This window comes from Poecilia latipinna, unplaced genomic scaffold, assembly GCF_001443285.1.
Source record: "Poecilia latipinna isolate Pla-1442-1.1 unplaced genomic scaffold, P_latipinna-1.0 Scaffold33, whole genome shotgun sequence".
NCBI lineage: Eukaryota > Metazoa > Chordata > Actinopteri > Cyprinodontiformes > Poeciliidae > Poecilia > Poecilia latipinna.
The window spans coordinates 579,956-602,321 of record NW_015112649.1 but is presented as its reverse complement, the minus strand read 5'-3'; the positions used below and the strand labels follow the sequence as shown (position 1 = coordinate 602,321).

The window sequence follows — 22,366 nt, the reverse complement described above, 5'->3', positions numbered from 1 at the left end:
CAATCACATGATAATTTATTTACCTCAGCTACAAACTGAATTCAACATTAAAGCTACATGAGCTATTGATGCTTTCATTTCAAAGTGTTATTTAGATCTGAACATTTCGCATAGCGTTAGAGCAGACAAAACTAAAACTGCTGAGTCTGAAAGTGGACAAAAATTCAAAAAGTCTACAAAAAAAAACACTGATAGTTATGCAGAAAATGCAACAGAAACTGAAACTCTGATTAGTCTGAATAAATATCATCCTTGTTTCAGTTTATTTAGTAGATACTATTATGAACACATTCATTTTGGATAATTAAGATTTTAATGCTTAAAGACTGTTATTATTATTATTATTATTATTATTATTATTATTATTCTTGAGACTGGAACCTTTAGATTATGTTTCTGGTACAGCCATAAATCTGACACACAAGCGCAATCTGCAAACACCAATATCTATTTCTGAAAAACTTGGTATAACAGCACTTTGCACCAATCTGACACTTGAATAATCTAAATAACACATTAAAAATGGTCAAATATTTCTTGATGAGCTCACATGTCTATTAATTTAATAATTTAGCACCAAAGCCAGTTTTTAAATAGAAAACAAGACCATCAACTTTTCTTGCTTATTTCCAAAAAATTAATTACAAACCAGCAATGAACTTGATTTAAAAATTTCAATCGAGTCCCACCACTAGATATTAGATTATAATTGTAACAAAAAAGCCCAGCCTTTTAATCTAAAGTACAGTTAAGGATTTGTGCTGAACAGGCTGTGCACCGCGTTCAGGATGCCAGTTGCATGAATCATAATTTCCCAAAAGAACGTCTCTCATACAGCAACCGCTTCTCCATGAGTAAGTTTGTCAGTAACACCGATAATATCTCTAAAGAATGTGGGAAACAAATAATAAGAAACTGTAAAAAAAAGAAAATAAAATAACATATCGATTCACTCATAACAACAATAAAAGCAAAGCCCACACACAAAACTACTATTATATGATGGGTGTAGTTCTGTTATTTTTTTCTTGAAAGAGTGCTGAGTTTGTGTGTTTTGCTCAAAGGATGTAAATCTCTGTTTGGGTAAAGGACACAGAATGGCTTGATATCAACTGTCCTCTCATTTCCAGTCATTTCAACAACATTTCCAGTGCTCCCTTTCTTTTGGAAACTTTTAGGTAGCTGGGCTCTTAATGACTAACTTGTATTTACATAAAAGGAGCAGATGAGTGTTATTAGCATGAGTAAATTACAGCAAAAGCCTGCAGATTCACACTGTTTATACTTAGCAAATCCACAGGAAATAACAGTTACAAACAGTATAATCTATTGGTTGTTATGGCTCCTAGAAGCAAAAAGAAAATGAAAACAGCAATAAGGTATCTTTAGTAAATATACTTTTTTTTGTTCTTCTATTGATGTTTTGAAACAAAATTTTCAAAAGTAACCTTTTAGCATTAGCATTCATCTGAAAAGGCTCTCCTAAATGACTCACACACTCTTTTTGGTGGAAAAACATGAACCAAAACATTGATGTTAACCTACTAATTGAGTCAATGCTTCCAATAGAGCTGTATATTAAACCAGCTTAATAAGTAACTGAGTCTGAGGCTACAAATTGTTTGCTAACTTTAGCTCGTAAGGACAAACGAACATGCTAACCGAAAGTTGCTATAAAGCCTAGCATGCACAAGCAGACGCTTTGCACAACGTTCTTAAGAAATTAAATAGAAAAGCTAAAGGTAACGAACTATTAACATTTATCTACTTACCTTGCCTGATAGTAGGGATGTTTTTGAAAGTCCCGCCCCCCACACACTATGACATCAGCACCAGCCTAAATCACTGACACACAGCAGGAAGGATCCATGTTTTTTGTGTTGTTAATGTCATGTTCTGACGAGCCCGTGTGAATTGTTAGTGCCACTTTAGAGCACCACGTTTGACTTGTTTTAGCAGTTCAGCACAGGATTGAGCAGGAAATAAAATTCTCTAGCTACCGGGAGAGGAAAGAGAAACAATATTTTAGGACGTAATTGCCTTCAATTAAGTGGATATTCTTGGCTGTCTTGGTATTATTTGGGTTAAAGACTGCGAATATCCACAAGCATTCAGCTCCCATTTAAAATTACACACATTATCCCTTTACAGCCCTAATGGTAAAATCACATGAAATGGTTTCCTAGGAGATGTTATTGTGAAAGATGGAGCCAAGGGCATAATCACTATATTTATGCCGTCCAGGAGCAGCCAGTAATCACCAGTAGAAATTGAGTTGCATCGCTGGAATTGAGCAGGAGATAACCTCAGTTAATTGTCATTTTCAAAGTTACCGTTGTTTAGTCGCAGTGTGCCGTTCATTAGTACACAGGAGGGAGGGAGGAAAAAAAAATCAATGTAGAAATGTCCAAGCCAAGGTCTGCTACTGCAGTTACGGGGGAAGCTTTAATGATATTTATTTAAACTGTTTCCCGAGATTAGCTGTCAGGGCCCGGCGCTCTGAATTAAAAATGAGGTCATGAAAAAGATGGCATCAATAACCTTGAAATAGACTGCCTTTTGCTTCTGTGCTGTGCCATTTTCTCAGTGCCTCCCCCCCCCTCGCTCTCTCTCTCTATCTCTCTCTCTCTCCCCACTCCCTTCCTTGCACTTCATGCTGTTTCTTTCATTATACAGGTCAGCGCCTTTTAAAAGCTCCTACATATTTAATCTTCCCGGTTTCCTACGTGATCTCTTGTTACAGAAACATCACATTCCAATATCTCTGTTCCTTTCTGCCAGTCGCGGATTTTTAATACCTCACCATGCCTTGGCACTCTAATGTAATTGCACAACGGGGTTGGCATCAGGGTGGGGATGGAGGAGGTGGTGGCGGCGAGGGGGGGGTATCCATGGCAACTGAGAAGCAATTTAGAATAATTTGCTATTTAAAAACTCAGAGGTTTTGAGCAACAGCAGAGCGAGCAGATGAGAGGGGTTTTTTAGGATTAACTCATTTTGTCTTAAAAGCATGAGACATTCGCCAGATGTACTGTACGTACGGGACCGCAGCTTGTGAAATATTCCCTGGCTCAGATCATGCAGATATGTGTTTCTTTTCAAGACAGATGCACGCTTGTTCCAATTTTAGTCGACTAGATGTTTTATTGATTCAGCCTTTATTCATTCCTCTTGCTATCGATGTTCCTCCGCATTCACTAAAGCTGCTCTCCACATATAAAAATACATTGTTAAGGAATCTTGAGTCAGTCCTGGAACATTTGTAACACTGTATGTTTTTTTTTTTTTTTTTCTTTTCTGTTCTCCTTAGCGTCCCTCTGCATTGCCCTCACTGTATTGCAGATACATCAAATATGCTCCATTACACTTTGGCTCGCCTTTTTTTTTTTTTTTTTTTTTTTTTATGCAGCAGCTCCAATGCAGATTTCAATTATTCTGGTAAAAGCAGAGGGTGATAGTTGGATTGCAGTGTTGTGAGAGTATCGCTTTCATGTCCTCTGCATTACAAGCAGGAGAAGGCAGGCGGCAACGGCGACGGATTTTTATTAAACAAGCAAAAGCGCGTCAATAACAAAGAGCAAAAGTCTTGCAAAAACGGAAGGTGAGGCAAAGGTTGAGAACAGAAGAAGGTTATTGTGTGCTGGCTGTCGGCATTCCTTAACACCAAAAAAACAGTGTCTCAACATGTCTGGATCAAACACCTGGCCAAGTTCTTTGTATCTCTGTGACTTTTCACTGGATGCGAACCCGGACCTCAGCTTTGGGCGGGAATGCAACAAAAGGGCTACTTATTGTTCAGTATGGAAACTGTGGAATTTGATTGAAGTATTTTCCAGATGTTTAGAAGTGTTTCTATTTCCAGATTTCATCCATCCGTCCATCCAGTCTACAGTTTCTCCTCAGCTTATCTGAAGCGCGATCGCTGTAGAAATATCCACCATAACCCTCCGGAAAACTTAAGTATTTGTGCAGGCAACTCGCGTAAGAAATGTGTGGAGCTGCTCAAAGTAACAGAAAACTTATTTTACCCCCTGAGACGTAGATGTTTTTATTTTATTTTTTTTTCATGAGAAATGCTTCAATGAGCTTTCAGTGGAATTAAATCTAATAGTCTGTTTTGATTTTTTTGGTCCCTGGTGGCAATGAGAAATGACAAATTATACCACTGGCAATCTGCATGGGAAGTCCGCTGAGATTAAAAAAACTAGTTCAGTGCGGCAAGTTAAATTTACAGCATTCCAGATAAGGCTCCAGTCCACTTTAAAGAGCAAAAAGAGACAGGTTCTGTACATTATTGGGCTTTAATAGTTGAATTACGGAAAGTGCTCCTTTATGCAGAACAGCGGACATTTATTTTACACAGTTGGTGCTCGGGGCTCACACCTGCCAGGGCGAACATTTACTGCATACTGCCACAGCCGCAGCTAATGAGAGCAAACCCCAGGGGAACAGTAGAGGTCATTTTAAATCTGGTATTTTCAGACTTGACAAAGGACTTAAGTTTTCATACATTCCTGGGCTGCCCTCCTGTTTTAACTGCATGAATGAGGGTCACCTCGAGTGGTTTGGCTCTGAGACAAAAGAGGAGCTCCTCGGCATGAATCCAGAGCAGAGGGAGCAGAAACAATGTCTGTTTATCCCTATGCTCTTTCTCTGAAACAGTTTTTCTTTTTTCTTTTTTTTTTCTTTTTTTTCCTTTCGTGTTTAACCAGAATGTGACTTTTTCTAAAAACCCTCGTGTGTCGTAAAAACGTAAGTTATTTTCTCTCCTCTGAGTCTTTCTTACAGCCCTGGGATCTCGTCCAGCATCTCTTTAAATAGTTTCTTTACCCCCTTTTCTATTCTTTTTTTTTTAATGCATGAAGTAGCTTTTGTGATCTTAACACAACACCAACTAAAATTAATTTCAGCTTAGATGGGAGGGGAAAACTGTTGAAACGGAACAGCCCGCAGGCTTTTTCCATTTATTTGGTGACTTGGGTATTTCTTGGATTTTAGCGCACAGCTTGTTCCTGTAACACAAAACTCAGATGAGAGCAGCACATTGCTGGTAAAGTCACCTTGTTTTTGCCAAGTTGTGTTTTTACACAGAGGGGAGGTGCCATGTTTGTAATCCGTTATTGTCAATGACGCTGATCTCCTTTGCTGAGGGTTGCGTTTTGATGAATTACACAGTTAGTGATTGTCTGGACGTTAGTGACTGTCTGTATGCGTTACATATTAAAAGGAAACAACAACAGCTTCTTTTTAGCTTCATTGCATAAGCTAAGCCCGCAGCTTAGTTTATTTTAAGCTTGTTGCTGCATATTTTATTTGCTTCTGATTAACATGGGGAGAGAAAGAAAAAAAAAGCTGCTTAAAAAAACAACCAGGTAATAAATTGGCAGGAGGCAAAGTTAAGCATTTATTGACCTCATAAAAATAGTTGCCCCTCCCGCTCTGATGAATTCTTTCCTGGAATCCTTCAGGGTACAGTACGCCCCCAAGTGGCTTGAATCACGAACTGCACCTGGCGCTCTGCTCGTTCACTGGCTGCCAAGCTCTGCCTTGGAGGAAATTGCTACTCACAGTGGTCTTGTATCACAAGCACTTATTATATCATGTTGCACAATCATGACTTGGTTATATGTGAAAGGCTTGAAAGTACTCCAATCTGTCACACTAAGGGCTGTATTAAGGCTTAATGGTTCATGTTACTTTGTTTTCTGTTGCTTCCTTTTGTCAAATAAAAGCAGAAAGATGGAAAAAGGGGGGATAATTGATTAAATAAATAGATTATTAAATATGTACTTTATTAATAAATCCATTCACAAACACACACACTCTCTCTCTCACACACACATATATATGACTTTAGGTTACTAATGATGTTGCACTTCCTTGATCGATTTCTATTTTATTTTATTCTTTATTACTTAAATGTAATAAAATTTCACAACTTGGTGGACTATTATATTGTGCAAGTTATGTTCAAAATACATAACGGTATATTATCAGCATAGTTGGGGGGGAAAAAATTATTAAAAGAGATAGCATTTATAATTTGAGTGGATCAGAAATAAAAAAAAACTGAATTAAACACTTGCAAAGTTGTATTTCTATTTATGGGACAAATTTTTAGAACAATCAAGAAACCATAGAAAGTTGATACATTTTTTTTCTTTCAAGAAAATAATACAAAATAATATTATACTATGATATAATGCAGTATATTGATGCAGTTGAGTATCATTACAAAGATGACATGTTTTTCTTTGTCATTATACACATTGCCTGTTCTGTGTTTAAACGTGTCTGTGTGAACGGTTGATTAGTTGCTTATCGCATAGTGAATTGACTTTTGAGGCTTTAGTTGGTAAAGACAAGACTTAAAGCAAATTTATGGTTCATGGCTAAGTTTACAACAACATGGATTTTCCATTAGAAACTATTAAAAGGCCATGGTAACTTCCCCAGGATCAGTTCTTACATTATCTGGGGCAGCAAAATACCACCTCTCCACCCACTCATCCACCCACCCACCACTCACAAAGCGTCCTTACTGACATTCCTTAACGTTGACCCGGGCCAAGACAGCCATCTCTTTCCCACAGATTATGCAGATTGCCAACAATGGACCCTGTTATACATACAGTTCCTTTATTTCTTTGACTGGATCCAAGTCAGATTGGTAGTTTTTGCTTTCTCAGCAGTATGAACTTTTCCAAAATGAAAAAAAAAAAAACTTTATCAAAGTTTATTTTTCTGTGTTTTATCTTAATTCCAGAAAGCGTGAGAATAATTTCTCTGCTTGCAAGTTAAAAAAAAGACTAGACGTTTTTTTTTTTTTCTCTCCCTCTGTTTTCCAGGATTTCGTCACAGTAATCTTTACCGCTCATTAACATGCCTGCATCCACCCCGCTATCCTCCCTTTACTCCCCCTTTTCCCTTTTCTCTGTTTGGTCTGTTTTCCTCCTCTCTTCTCTTCCACAACCTTTTTGCTCTCTGTCTCTCCAATAAGTCACATTTAATAGTACATTTCCTTTCTTGGCCTGGGGCCTGGTGCCAGACCAGCTGTATGAAATGTAGTTTCGCCGCTTTCTCTGCCAGCACTTTTGTTCAGAGGAAGAAGAAGAAAAAAAAAAAAACAAAACCAAAAAAATCCCACAGAGCCTCTTGAAGTCTCAGAGGCTCCTTTTTTTTTTCCTTCCTCATTTGAAGAGGAGGCAAAGCAGTTCTTGATTCATTGTTTGTTTTACTGCCATGTCCCTTAAAAGGAATAGTGCAACTGTCTGTTGCTGTTACACGACAAGGGCTCATGTCTTTTCTCGAGACTGAAAAAGTTCTGCTCCTGTCTGACTTTCATGGATTATTCTATAAAACGTGAGAGAGGATTTTGAAAGATTTTCATAGCAACTTGCTGATATTTTATGGCGTTGTAGCTCTTCGAGTCTCAGTTTGTTCTTCCGCAGTGTTTCTTATTTCTGGTTCTGTGCCAGCTTCCATTTTGTTCCCGGAGCAATAAAAGTCTAAAAGTTTCCCTTGCTGCTTTTTCATGTTAGTGTTTTACACATGGGTGTTATCTTATCCAGATCCTATTGTCCCATTTGTTACAACATGACATATTTAAATTTGACTCGGGGTGTATCTAAAAGAGGAATATCAACACTTAGATTATGTTAGATGTTTACTTTGCATAATGCTCTTTGTCATTTAGCATGAATTTGATTAAATGTGAGCATGTGAAGCCTTTGTGTTTCTTAAGTACCCCAGCATATTGCTTCCATCTGAAAATATTTTCATCGTTGTAGTTAATTTAAGGGCTTCTGTCTCTAATCATTTTCGCATGCTGAAGGAGATATTAAGTGCTGCGAGCTTTCTTTAAACATTTGATTTCAATTCTGGCAGATATTTTCTTCTTTTCTCATTTCCAGCCGCAGTAACTTTACACACCCACACTCACATTCTGTTCCTTCGAGGTTAAAGTAATACCAAATGTGATCTTTCTCAGCAGGGGATAACTCATTATTCACATTCTCTCTCCCTCTTTTTCACTCTTTCTCTCGCACACACACGCAGAAACACAAACACACACACACACACACACATATATATACTGGCTCCAGTCTGGATTTCCCCGTAGCCCAGCTTAATTACAATAGAACTGTTAATGCTTTCCAGGTATTAAAACAAGGAGGGTTTAAAACAAGCTATATAATGCACCACAAGCTCGCAGCTGTTTTGGTGTGGTGTGCATGTGCGTGCGTGCGCGTGCGTGTCTGTGTGTGGGGAGGGTGGGGATTGCATGCTTTGAAAATCTATATTTTAACATCAGCAGATAGGAACAGTGCTTTGCAAAGCTGTTTACATAACCGATATGTAGTTCAGAGTTGCTTGGTGTAAAGAAGAAGACATGTTGTTTTCTCTTTTTTTTTTTTCTTAGGGCATCTGTTTGCATTCTGCGCCTCAAGTCCACACTTTGTAAAAACACCTTTTCCTGCAATTAGGCTTCAGGTTTTGGAGGGTATGAGACCCAAATGGATTTTGTTTATGTGTATCAGAGTAAATGGAGAAAAAAAATATGAAGCATTTTCCTTCCGTTTCACTGTGCACTGTTTTGTGTTTGTGTATCACATAAAGTCATAATTAAATACCATAATTAAATACATTAAAGTCTATGGTCGTATGACCATAGAAATGTGGAAGGGTGCAAAGTGCACGGCGTTTGGTTCGCTGTTATCAACACTTGATCATGTGAGCACATAATAATTCGCTAACTAAAAATGTGGATGAGACATTTCTGTTTTTTTGTCTTTTTCAGGCTCCTCCTTCCTTACGAGAGGCACCTTAAAGGCGAACAGGACAAGCCCCTCCCGTTGGCCAAACCCAGGAAGCAGGAGGGCAGCCAAGAGAAGGCGTCTGGAGCCGGCGCCAAAGTGAAAGTAGTAGGGGCCAAGAAACTGAAAGGCCCCAACCATCCGAAGCTGGGCAGCAAGAAGGATAGAGGAGAGGTGAAACAAGAACTAACACAGGTCAGCGACGGGGTTCTTTACAAAATCCAATTTTGTTTCCCCCACATTTTTTCCAACATATTTTGGACGTTTGAGTGCCAAATATTGCTGCTGATGTTCTTAAATAGTATTTGGGTAAAAGGTTTTCTCTGAAGATCTGATTTTTGGAGTATAGAGCCCACTTTGCTGTTTTTGTAGCTTCTTCACTAACCTATTTTTCAAAATACAAAACTCTTGGACTTGGTAATTAAATTACGGATCGTCCTAGACTAAATACAGACTCTTCAAAGCGCAGTTTGTGAACTGTGGTACCTTTATCCTCTTAAGATTTTCAAAAATAGTAGTTTATGTGGTATTTTACAGCCAGTTTAAGAATAATAGTTCAACCTAAATGTAAAGCTCACTTGGCTCAAAACAGGTAAAAATATAGTCATTTTTAAAGATAAAACATCCTAGGTCAATAAATTAAAGTGTAAACGATTGTATTTGTTATTAGCCATGACTGGACTTTTAATATTCGGAAAATTTGAAAGAAGTGATTGTTTCATACTGAATTTTCTGCCTTCCTTCCCGTGAATGTTTTTTTCTTTAGTTGATGGATTATTAGATAATGTATCGCAGTGTTAATCTGTCCTTTCTCACATGCAGGAGTCAAAGGTGAAAGAAGACAACCACGAGATCTCCACAGCCATAAAAATCGACGCCGCTCTTCAAGACGAACCGATTGTAATAGAGGAGGAAGAGTTACATGTCACCCTGAAGAAAGAGGAGTCGCTGGCCGTGGAGCAGCCGTCCTTGCTCTGCCTCAAAGAGTCTGACTGCAGACCGCCCCACAGTGGTTTCTCCCTCCACACGGGGCCTTCCGCCCAACCAGAGTGGAGGCAGATCAGCGAGGCGCTCCAAGCGAAGCTCGCAGGCGAACAGCAGACCGAAGGGCATTTCATTCCAAAAACTTCTTACCTGCTTCCCCGCTGGGATCAGACTAAAGCTGCTGGACATGTGGCTCTGCCTGAGCACTTCTCCAAGGTCAAAGACTGCATTGAGAATCACGGCGGCAGAGTGGGCAAAGTGTTGCCCATGTGTAAGCAGGTGGAGGGACAGTGTATAGATTTGAGCACAGATTCTTACTCGGAGAAGGACGACTACGGGGCGATGAAGAAGGAGTCGACCCAGACAGCCATCTACTGCAAAGCCAACCAGGGGGTCATGTCTCCGTTGGCTAAAAAGAAGCTCCTGTCCCAGGTGTGCGAGTCCAACCCGTACTCCTTCTCCTCTCTTCAGTCTCCACCCCCCGCAGCCGTGTCCTCTCTCCATCGAGGTGATCGAGAGAAGGAGAAAAGAAAGAGTGAAGAGGAGTTGCTGGGACAAAGGTACCAGGGTGCATCCGACAGCATCCCCGAGGTCTCGCCCATATTCAGGCCGTCAGTGATCCAGCACGCACAAAGCAGCAAGGCTCACCAACACACCGGCGGAGGGCAGTCGGAGAGGATCTCTGCGGCGGAGCTGTCGGACTCTTACAGCCGGACGAGCCATCAGATTCAGCCGCAGGCGAGCGTGCCGTGGCAGCCGTACCTTACCAGAACCCAAACCCAGGACTGCGTGGAGACCGCCGGGGAGAAAATCCTCCCAGGTCCAGTCGCGCAGTGCAGGAGCTACACGGGGGACTGCTACTCATCCCCTCACCTTCACAGCTTGTACAGACAAACTGAGAGCTGCCTGAGCCAAGAGAGAATGGCTGGCTTTCCTGGCGGAGAGCGGAGAGAGCACTACAGCAGGGAGCGCGAGGGCGGCCAGAGCTTTGTCTGTGCCGGTCTGGAGCAGGAAGGGTTGGTGTACAGATCTCACTACGGTGACAGGACTCAGACGCAAGGAGAGAACGGAGAGGCTGACGACGAGCCCAGAGACTTTTCTATTTCTAAACCTCTATCTCAAAGGGTTTCCTCCTTTTCCAAGCCCTCTTTCTGTAGTCTCTCCTATCCCATCATGCACCACGGTTTGGATTCCCATCCTAAGGCGTGCAGAGTCTCGCCTATGACAATCTCTACCCCCAAACAAAGCTCACCAGATACTTCTCAGTCGTTTCCCAGCCCCAAAGCCTCAGGCGAACTGTCTCTCAACAGTCCCATTCGGCCCAGTAAGCGGAGCCTGGTGGAGGCCGACAGCGAAGACGCCCCGGAGAGGAAGGTGCGAGTGGTGACCCCTATTCACCCGGCCAGCGCAGTCCGACGGAGCGACCCCGAGGAGCTGAAACCCGCTGAGCCAGCCCACGCCATTCACCTCAACAATCATCTCCCCGAGGGCCACTCTGCAACCGCCTACCCCCCGCCCCACACCGCGCCCCTCTACGCTGGCATTTACCCGCACGGCACGCTGGTGTCACCAGGCGCCCAGGATGGCCTCCAGCAGCACCCGGGCCTGCAGTACCTGAAAAGCCAGTCAGCCGTGTCGCCACTGATGCCCCCCTTCACCATCCACTCCATGATGCTCCACAGGCAGCTGCTAGCCTCCAGCCCCAGCCCCCACCACCTCTACAGGTACCCGGGCGGGGCGGCACTGTACGGAGAGCTGTTGCACCACCTCTACCCTCTCTCGACCCTCCCCCCACCTCAGCTATCGTCGGTACACCCCAGCACCAGACTTTGAGGGAGAGAAAACGCTTCTTTTTTTTTTTTCCCATCTTCTCATTGTTGAAACTGTGTCGGCTTATTTTCATTCACATCGTGGCTCGAGTCGAGGCAAAACTCTGATCGTACGTTTTGCCGATGACAAACTGCTAAATCCATCACTCGGACTGCAAATTAAATTTTTGTTTTCTAACTGTGTATGCCTTGATTTTTATATCTTGCACTGTTCTTTATTTTTTATCACCTCTTACTGTATCTTGTTGTTGCTTTTGTAACCCTATTTGCACAATGCTCGTGTGTATTATGCTCACAAATCAGCTTGTCGCTTTCAGTGACCCACGAGTCAGGTTTGTTGCTCTGGAACGTGAGAAGTTGAGGGAAGTAGAGAAAAGCCATTTGTTTACTGTGTCTGAGGGCTAAACTTAGTTGCCTAAAAACACTAAAAGTAACATGACAATGAAATACAAACTCTTAACCTCAGTATGTGTGTTTTTGCAAATGGGCATGGGTCGGTATGAGATCCTTAGAGGACCGTTAGTTTAAGTAACAGTACCACAGTTTCACAGTATTTACACAAAAATAAAGCAGAACTCTGCACCATAATCTAACTTATTTCATTCAAAACAGAAAAGCATTGTATTTTTCCGACTGCTGCAAAAGTTTTAAGTTCATTGTTACAGATATTATCCAGCTAGGGCAACACACATTAGCGCCTTCAAACCTGTTCCCAAAAAAATACGCCTCTGTTCATGTCCGTCCAACAACATCCCACGACGACGGTGTCTGATTGGTGGCTGACACTACTGGATTAAATACCCAGGGATCCCTTTAAGACTGTTTCTGTTCAGAAGCGACAAAGCTCATTCGAGGCTAGAGTCAGGAAAGCTGTTCTCTCCCCGCCCACTTTAGCACATCGTGCCCCATGAGTGTTAAAAAGAATTATTTGACTAGCATTAACTAGCACAACTAATTCACGCTTCCCTGTACCTGAACCATTCATTCATCATTTTGATTTTAATACCAAATGAATAAAAATACTTAGCAAACACTAAGTTTTTAAGAGCTTACTGTGCATAGTACTGATTAATTAGTCAGGCTAACTGCTCTGGTAGAGTTTGCAATCAGTGTCTTAGCAGAAATGCAGCTTGGTAGCTTGGCAACCGTAGTTTTGCAAGTGTTAAGTGTTTTTCATAATGGAAATATTTCAAACACCAAAATTTGTCTTACTTTTAACTGAGGGTAAAGTGTAGCAGCCTTCTGTCAACCAGCTAACTGGTAGTGCACAGCATTAGGTGGGGGAGGGACAGAACTGTGTTGATTTACAGGCCTGGAAACAAATTAAGAGACCGCCTAATTTTGCAATATTTTCAATCACAGCTTTCATATGCCTTGACATACTCTACAGTCTTTCACATTACTGTATTTTATTAACTGTGATACATGTAGAAATGCTGTTTTCAGAGCTCTCTCAATTTTTTTTTCCCGGGTCTGTAGGCCACAAAAGTTAAGAGAAAATTGGTCACTTTAGCATCTCCATTGAAAAGATTCTTGACTTTAGAAGCAGGATGACAAAAAACGGTTTGCTATTTTGAAATCACAACTTTTTTTAAAACCAGTAACCAGCCCATGCCTAATTGCTACCAAAATAAAACAGCTGAATCATTTGTTATTTCTCTCCAGGCAGCCAGTGATGTTGTGTCTGTTTACATGTCTCCACGCTGAACTCTGTTCCTTGTTTGTGCCACAGTAAATCCAGCTGGAGTGGACTGATTGGGATAAATGTTAACACCCGCTGTGGCGCTGCTTAACACGAACAGTTTCATCACGACCACATTCAGAGGTGCTGTGTGCAACAGATGTACTGTAGAGTCGCTCTTTTTTGCAAAATTCAGGTTCGTCTTTTGTTGTTTTTAAACGCATCTTCCTGTGACGCGTTCGCATCTGCTCGCGAATCGATGTTTCACCATCTGTGATGAAAAGTGGTTCGACCTCGGAACATTTTTGTGGCGGGTAGACTGTTGTGGCTCGTTTTGCGTCTGCAGGAAGAGCGTAATGAAGCAGCCGTCTGCTGTGGAATGCTCCACACAAGGAAGAAGAAAAGGAAGAAAAAAAAAAATCTGCATTTCATATTTTCGTTCCTGACTTGAAACGCTTCATTTTCTTGACAGACTCTTTTAATATATGAGTTGATAGGAATGTTGTCACTTAGGATATTACTGCTTTGCAAAATATCTGTGCCTTTCACAGTCTTGGATTAGAGTTAGCACTACGCTTATTAAGGTATATCTCCTGTAGCAGGGTAGGAATGTCGATTTTACTGTCACTCTCGTGTCCAAATGCAGTATCCAGACGTTATCAATCAACTTGGCACACTTCGAGACACCAGACTTAAAAGGTAGGATTTCAAAGTGTAACTGTAGATTCGATTTTGGTTTTGTCGCTTTGTTCTTTTAACAACAGCCAGTTTAGGAAAAAAACAGCTGATGAAGACACAGGTTCAGTGTCTTGTCATCTGCAGGGCATGTTCTCTAGCCGCGATGAAAAAGGTACCAAACTCCATAAAGTATTCCTACCGTGCTCCGTAGCTCCGAGGTGCAAAGTCAACACCTGCACTGGCTTTTTACAACCACTATAATTGCAATCCAGGATAGCTGAAATACACAGAGAACATTTCTTTTGCTGTTTAAAGCGAGGAAAAAAAATTTTTTTCTTTTTTTTTTTTTTAAAGCTGTAAACATCTACAATTTTGCTGAACACTTAGACATTCATTACTGATTCTAGTACTGTACATTGCTGTGTGTAGGTAAGCTGGCTCCTGTACAGAACATTCACACGGAGGGAACTACTCACGGCAAACTCTCTCTCTCTTTTTTGTCTTAATATCTGTGTAAATAGCACTGTAGATAGCACTGCGTGGTTGTTCTCATATAAACTGTTATAATCTGTAAATAGCAAAAAAAGAAGAAAAAAAAAGCAGAAAAGAAAAAAAAGAACAGTATAAAAGTTGGTTACACAAACTAGATGTGTCCCTTTTTTTGCTGTTTTATGTTAGGCTCAAACAACACTACAAATTAAGATTTAGGATACGCTTCTTGTTTTTTTATTATTTGTTGTCCTTTCATTTTTATTATTTTTTTTTATGTTGTGCATCCTGAAACTGTTTTTTGATACCATAGCCATCTGTTTACCAATCATCCAGCTGGCAGCAAAACAAAAAATAAAGACATTTTGTATGATATGACCTCCTGTATATTTAATTAAAATATTTTACTATCAGTACACGTTTCATCAGTTTCTTACACACACAACTTTTGACAAGTTGCGACCACAAATCTTTATCCATTTGGGGAATCTTGGATCGAAACATTATGGTGTCCAAATCTTTAATCAGCCAACCGTTTTGCTTCCACTCAATTATGCACTATTTTGTGTTGATCCATCACACACAAACCCAATAAAATAACAGAGTAAATGGTTATAAAGCAATAGAATGTGTAAAAGTACAAGGGTATAAATTCTTTTATAAAGCACTATAAAATGCAAGGACCATATAAACTGGTATGCAACACCAGTGTGTTAACATTATTCCATTCCTCCCCCCCTTAGTAAATGCTGTGTGAATGGCGTTTTATTATTGTGACAGCATTATTTGTCTGAGATTCCACCAGCTTTAATCTTCACAACAGGCCATTTCTGGGCTCCCGGCCAGAAAAGCCTCTTCAGCATTTGCTGCATTGAGCAAATGCGCCAGTGCATGTAGTATTTCTATGGCGTGTGTACTGGGGTGCAATAAAAGCTGTGCTTTGACTTTTATTGCCACCCTCTGGTAAACTTTTAACATGAAAAAATATTCTGTAATACTTCCAGAGCTCAGTAAAAGAAAAAAAAAAAAAGCCTCACCGGGGTGGAATGTAGGTCGCTTTATTGCAGATCAGCAGTATTATTTTTTTTTTTCCTAAAACAAACACGGTTATAGCTGCCAAGACAACAGCGAGAAGCGATTGCACTTTCTGAGAAACGACACCTACGATCTAAATATACTTTTATATCACATGGAAACTATAAACTACTAATGCAAGACTGATACAAAAAGAAGCATAAAAATGACATTTGTAAAGACATTTCAGTCATAAGAACAAACTACAAATATTCACTTTTATTACAGTCGTTATAGTTGAAAACTACTTTTTCAATTCGCTGTACCCCTTTACTACAACTATTTTTGATAGTGGCAGCATTCCAGTACAAATTGTGGCAGCAAATTGTGTAAAAAATATAATAATAATAATGCAGAAATCTATCACAGTCTTTCTTTTGTCCCAAAAAGTTTCACATTCTGAAGAAAAAACTATTTTGTTTTCCGAAGAATGTGCAGTACAGAAACCACCAGGTGATTCACAGTAAATATAAGATACATCTAGCAAATTGCTAAATAATGAACGGCATTCCCGTTTGCCTCCTAAAGCTTTAACCTTTCTCTACTATTGAAATGAATTTGCAGGATAACAGCAGGAGGAAAATAAAAATAGCTTCTATAGCTTTCCCTCGTCCTGCCTCGTGTTTTCAGGTAGTTTCAGCGATGTTTTGTACTCCGCATGCAATTACGACGGCCATTCTTCAACACAATGCCATTAAGTGGCTGGAATATTTAGGGGCTTGTAGTACTGGGTACGCTCAAAACAAGTGCACAAGGACATTCATTATTCAGGCCACTCAAAAGACCCATTCATTCAATTATGTTCAGAGCATTTATTGGCTGCTATGTTAAATTATGTTAGACGTACTGCGCAGCCACTAAAAAACAAGGTTACTCTATTAAAGACCTCGAGGGGGAGGGGGGGAAGGGGGCAGAGAAGTCACATTACTAGCTTACAATTTGGCTTTCCTTAAAGCGAGCTGCAGTGGTCATAAAGTCGTCACAGTAAGTGGAGGACGTCAGTAGCTCCAAAAGCACCGGCTTGTCCCCCCACGTTACCCAGATGGATCAACTTAAATTAAGTGCATTTGTGAAACTTTTCATGTCGCAGAGCTGAGGGAACGCTTTCTGTTTCAGCTCAACCGAAGCACGCCGTCTCACATGTGGGGTTAAGCCACATGAAGGAACAAAGCAAAGTGAAGATCCATCAGTGCAGCATCTAAATGGCGCCGAGATTTAGGCGGTGATGTTATGACTCAGGACCTGTACGGTGTGTTGTATTAGCAGAGTGATCGTTTGATTGTGTTTATATTAATGTTACAATTCAGGAGTTTATTAGAAGCAATAATCAGTTTTGTGTGGCAATTTCTGTAAAGCTTTAACCAAACTGACAAATACCAAGCAGTTCTAGTTTCACTGTTGGAACAATAATATATACAGCATCTCATTACTGCTGTATATAAAAACGCAACAGGAATCACTGTCAATTTAGGTTTTACCGTTTTTTTTTTTTTTTTAACTCTTTGCATATTAGTGTTTAGAATGGTTAGCATTATTAAATGCAAGCAGCAGTCTGCATATTGCTTACATAACATTATCCTGTTCTTATTGCTGAGCATTTTAAAAGACTCCCAACATTTTGTAAATTTGGCAAAGTTGACAGTTTAAAGTAATAATAAAAAGTGACTTTCGCAACCATCCTCCTTTCTAGGGCCATAAATAAACCGCAGACTCGTCACTGAAAATGTAGCTTCCTTTTGAGTAGCTTCTTGAGTAGTTCTTCTGACCTCAATTTTAAACACTCCACATGGAATAAAAGTTGCCAAATTTTAGTCGTCTTCCCTGTTAAAACCTTCCACACAAAAGGGTTTCGTTGCCAGCGCCACCTAGTAATGTTCCGACTTTATTCACTCACTGATCGAAAAATGGTCGAATGTCTGACAGCCACTTCCTGGTCAGGGTTGGTTAAACTAAAAATCCACCACTTCCCATAAAACAAAATAAAATAAAAGAATAAAAAATAAATTCATCTTTCCCCTTTATGTATCTTAATCTCTAGATTTGAATTCTCTAACAAATTTCAGATGAATACCTAACATTAATGACTACTTTTTTTAATCCATCAAACATTTTTATAAAGGTTTATCTGCTAATTCTAGTAAATACGGTATATAGTTTCAACTTTTGTGCTTATTTAAGAAAAACCGTCATATGAAATAGTCTTAACTGAGATGCAATAAAAGTGTCTGATTTTAATGCTACTTGAATCAGATAAAGTGGTTTTATCACAGTTATTTGTGCAAGTGACGAGCTACAGACGCACAATTTCAACAAATGCATTTCTAAATTTTCTAATTTAATTTCTAATTTTCTATACATTTCTACCTACAAGTTCACATGCGTGAGTTTTCACCTCCTCAGCTTTTCATGTGAACCATTCTTGGTGAAAGTTGATTTTTTTTTTTTTTTTTGAAAACATTCAGGTGAACAAGTTTGAATTTATTGTAGATTTTCTCTAGTCCATCTAAACTCATTTTCACCATTATCTGGTGAGAAGCTGGGCCTTGGTTAGCAAGTAGCAACTTGTGGATCTCTGATAAGAAAAGTTATTATATATCCACTCCAAATAGCAGAAATGTGATAATGGCAACAGATATTGTGTGGTTTCTTATCAACATGTCAGGATATTTAGTCAAATATTACTGGAGGTGTCTCTATATAATTTAACCCTGCATGTAGAACTTTGGCCCTGTGTGACTCAGAGAAAACATACAGTAAATTCAAAGTTTTGCACCCAATTCTACGTGGAAAATCATTCATGTTTTATTAATTTTAAGTCAAAGAACCTCTCAATACGACATTCATGCATCGATGAGTGTGTGTAAAACGTCTGGCTGGAAGTGAAAAGATTTTTTTGGAAAAAAAAAGGGGTTTAGATCACAAAGCTTTGAGATTCATCTTCTCTCTGAGCGACTTCCTCAGTTTGCTGCGTGGTGCGGGAATGGGCCCGGAACCGGGACCGGGACCGCTGTAGGCTCGGACAAACACATCGTCAGCTGCATCCTGAGGCATCTGGACGCTGTGGTTCTGGACGTCCGACTGCTGGATCGAAGGCTGAGGCGGACCCTGCGGCTGCACGTCGAGGACGGCCAGCGGGGCGATCTTCCGGCTTGGAGCCGCCGCGCCCCCGGCGTTGTTCCGCTGGAGCTGCTGGATGATGGCGGAGAACTTGGCGTCCAGCGAGGGCCGGCCTGTTTTGGACCTGACGGCTGGGCGGGAAGCGCACGCGCCGGAGTTCTCCTTCTCCTGGTTCGGAGGAAGAGGACGATGAAGCAGAGAGGAGGGCAGGGGGGGCCTGTCCGGACGGGTGGGGTTAGCGAAGGGCTTCACGTCGGAAGGAGGAGGTGGAGCGCGGCGCTTTTTGTTGCCCAGGGGCGTGGAGCCGGTGCTGGGGCTTGCACAGGGGGTGGAGGTTTTGCTCTGGGACAGAACGCTCTTCTCCACCACCACAGGGTGGGACCCATCGAACAGAGAGGACCAGTTAGGGGGCTCCCTCTCCTCCTCTTGCCCAATCAGGAAGCGGCCATCTGTCTCTTCGATTTTACTGTGGATTATGTCTGTGATGCTCTCAAACTTGTTGGGCGAATTTATACCTGCAGGAAATATTAAGTTAACTAACAACGAAGGAAATTTATAGATGAAATAACACTTTTTTTTTTTTTTCCTCTCCGTGTCTGATGTGCAAACAATATAACCCTCAGAAGACGTAGAAGCACACATTCCACTTTTCTCATTTGCATGTAAAAGGATTTCATTTGCATGCATCATCTTTGGAATGAAAACACATTTTGTGGAGTAATGGCACGTATTATTTTAAATGAAATACTTTTTTTTTTCCCCCCTCACTAAAAGCTGCAGCCCAATATCAGCTTGCCACCACCTCACTTCAGCGTCTAATTCAAATTATTGTACTCACTGAGGTCGTCGTAAACAGAGTCGGCCTGCTTGGTGAGGAAAAGCGATGGTTTCCGTGGTGATGCGACCTCAATTTTCATTAGGCGGTCGCAGCAGTGGAGCCACTGGCCTGGTCATAAATAAGGGCAGACATGACATTTTCTATTCATTCAAGTGTCTGCATTCTGCTCTTGTCCAGACGATCTAATCATGTTACCATCTTCATTCAGGGTTTCACCAACACCACATTTAACACTTTTTAAGACCAGTAACAGTGACATTTAAGACAGAAATGTGCAAAAGATAACTGTGTATTTTACATAATAGTAGTGCTGAGCTTTTTCACACAGAATGAACTGCATGGCTTGGTGGCAGAAGTGAGCCAGTTAAGATAAGAAGAAGAAATTTGCACAGCCAACTGGCGATAAATTCACGCTTTCCCCATTATAGGTGCAAAAATGCTAGTTTGCCAGGGTATCTTAATTAGCAGCTAGTTAGCAGTAGCCACAACTGCCTCGAGTCACAGAACACAGTGCTTATTAGCGTTTACCTGACAGAAAAGTCCCACGAAAAAAATAAAACCATGCAAGATTAAATAGTCCCGTCACAACAAAATTAAAGACCTGCCATTGGCGTATTAAAGGCCAACTTCCAACTCTGATGAATTTAAGACTTTTTAAGGCTGCGCGGACACCCCGTTATCTGAATGCAAGCCCGCAAGTCTGTCCGCTCGCAGGGGCCACACTCACTTTGGTCGTAGAGGTGCTGGTGGAGGCAGTCGATCCATTCCTCCAGCTCCTCCCTGGTGTCTGCTGTGAACACGACACTCTGAGATCCCTCGGGTGAAGGGTTGATGATGGACAAACTCTTGGATTTGCGACCGCCTGACTGTTTGTCCAGCACACAAATGCGGGTCTCCTGCAGATACGACACATAACTTACAACAGGCTGAAAAAAAAAAAAAGAAACAAAGAAAAAAACAACAACAACAACAATCTCTGTTTAATTTTTGATCCCACTGCAGGATTCGGTAACAAGTTTGCATAAACTCACCACCGGCAGGAATGAGAGTCATTTTGGACTTTTAAAGATTCATTTGTGGATTGGTGAGGCTTTCAGGCATAAGAACGCTGAAGCAAATGTCAAGCGTGGTGTCGGTGGCATTATGAATTTATATTTTTTATTTATACTATACTTTTTTTTTTTTGGTAATTTAGATTTTTACCGTTTTCTCACTATATGATTGCATTCTTTTTGGTTTCCATAGTTCCATGAAAAAGTGCTCTACAAGAGAGTGATGGTTGACACAAAGCGAAGTGGTCCAGTCCTATATTTAACCCATTAATTATTATTATTATTATTATATTTGAGCCTGCAGGCAAAATTTTGACCATCTGGTGACTAGAAAGAGGTATGACTACATAGAGAACGTCAAACTTGTGCACGCAATACGCGTTTTCAAAATGTGTTGAAGGTGTTTGCTGTACAATTATTCCACCCTAAAAAGGAACAGTGCAGATGCATCAACGTCCTCCAGATATAATCTGACATTAATGACTGTGATAAGTGAAGTGTATGTAAGCTTTTTACTCTAGTGGTAAAAGACAAAGCTGGGATTGCACACCAAGATTAATTCAGGGGGGAAAACTGCAAACACCCTAATAGGATCTGAGTAATTAATGTAGGCTTGGTTGAGAAATGTTAAGGAAAAACCTGAAGTGAGACCAAGAAAAATTGATTATTTATCTTCTATATATATATATATATATGTTTTATATTCCGCTCTCTCACATTATTGATTGGCACATTAAGAGTGGGCTGCACTTTGGCATCGATTTCTTCAGGGGTGAAGTAACAGGACAAAAAGCCGGCGCTCAGCAGACAGTAGAGATTGCAGCAGCGGTTCACCCCCTGCACACTTTGCTGGAAATCAACAGAGCAACAAAAACAGAATGATTGCACAATCCAGACCAGGACTCACTCCTACTACGTGACGTAACAGTGAAAGCCGTCAACGCACCTTCTGACTCAGATAGCCGCTCATGGCGCTCTGTGTCATGCAGGCCGGCTGCGCCACTAAGCGGCAGCACAGGTTGCCGTACAGAGGAAGCCAGGATGACCACTCAGCTGTGAGGATGAAGAAAAAGAAAAAGAAAAAAAAAAAAAAAGAAACAAGAAAATATTAACGTTCGGAGCTGTTGGTCAAAACGTACAGAATCGAAATAACGACACAAAGTAGATCTCATTATAATTGCTGCAATCTCAAATGATCTGTTCCTGTAATGCTGCCCCATTTCATAACAGGGGTTTCAAACATTCCTAATATTACAAAAGTATGTAAATACGGGTCACTTTTTTTTCTTTTTTTTTTTTTTAGATTTTATGAAGTTACAAACAGAAATTTTACTATGCGTCACCAACATGTAATGTGGCAACCTGAAACAGAGCAGGGCATGTTTGTAAAGTGGAATGAAGGTGTTGCAAGGTTTACGAAACTTATTTCAAATAAAATTGATGTGTGGTGTGCGCATTGTAGTCAGTATTTTACATAACCATCTTTTACCGTTAAGACGTTGTTGTTGTTTTTTTTGTTTGTTTTTTTTTGCAGCACGTCTCTACAGACTGAAAACGTTGCCCATTCTTTGCAGAGCTCAATCAAACTGGACGAAGGTCTCAGTTAGCCTTTGCTGCATGCGGCTCTTCTTCATGATGCAGTTTGCTCAATAATATTCCCTAACAAACCTCTGAGGAATTCAGTCTTAATTCAGCTTCCAAAAAGCAGGAGCTTCAACGCAAACAGTACGCAGAGCTGGAGGAAGTTGTACATTTCATCACGAAAAAGTTGTGCCAACGAATCAAACAAGTCATCCCCACAAGTTATG

The 22,366-nt window shown here is 40.7% G+C and overlaps 2 protein-coding genes across 3 annotated transcripts in view; one reads left to right on the top strand and one right to left on the bottom strand.

Annotated features, from left to right (window-relative positions):
* Window positions 1-14,889, top strand: part of arid5b (AT-rich interaction domain 5B) — a 106,095-nt gene extending 91,206 nt beyond the window's left edge. The window contains exons 9-10 of the mRNA XM_015042265.1: window positions 8,801-9,011; window positions 9,639-14,889. Coding sequence (XP_014897751.1) covers window positions 8,801-9,011; window positions 9,639-11,633 — 2,206 coding nt within the window. The 3' untranslated portion in view covers window positions 11,634-14,889. The remainder of the gene's footprint in view (window positions 1-8,800; window positions 9,012-9,638) is intronic.
* A 630-nt stretch (window positions 14,890-15,519) lies between these two features.
* Window positions 15,520-22,366, bottom strand: part of rtkn2 (rhotekin 2) — a 14,130-nt gene continuing 7,283 nt past the window's right edge. For both annotated transcript variants that reach the window (XM_015042277.1, XM_015042285.1), the window contains 5 exons: window positions 21,505-21,611; window positions 21,276-21,407; window positions 20,234-20,402; window positions 19,507-19,614; window positions 15,520-19,183 (listed from right to left, as the gene is read on the bottom strand). In XM_015042277.1, coding sequence (XP_014897763.1) covers window positions 18,468-19,183; window positions 19,507-19,614; window positions 20,234-20,402; window positions 21,276-21,407; window positions 21,505-21,611 — 1,232 coding nt within the window. In that variant the 3' untranslated portion in view covers window positions 15,520-18,467. The remainder of the gene's footprint in view (window positions 19,184-19,506; window positions 19,615-20,233; window positions 20,403-21,275; window positions 21,408-21,504; window positions 21,612-22,366) is intronic.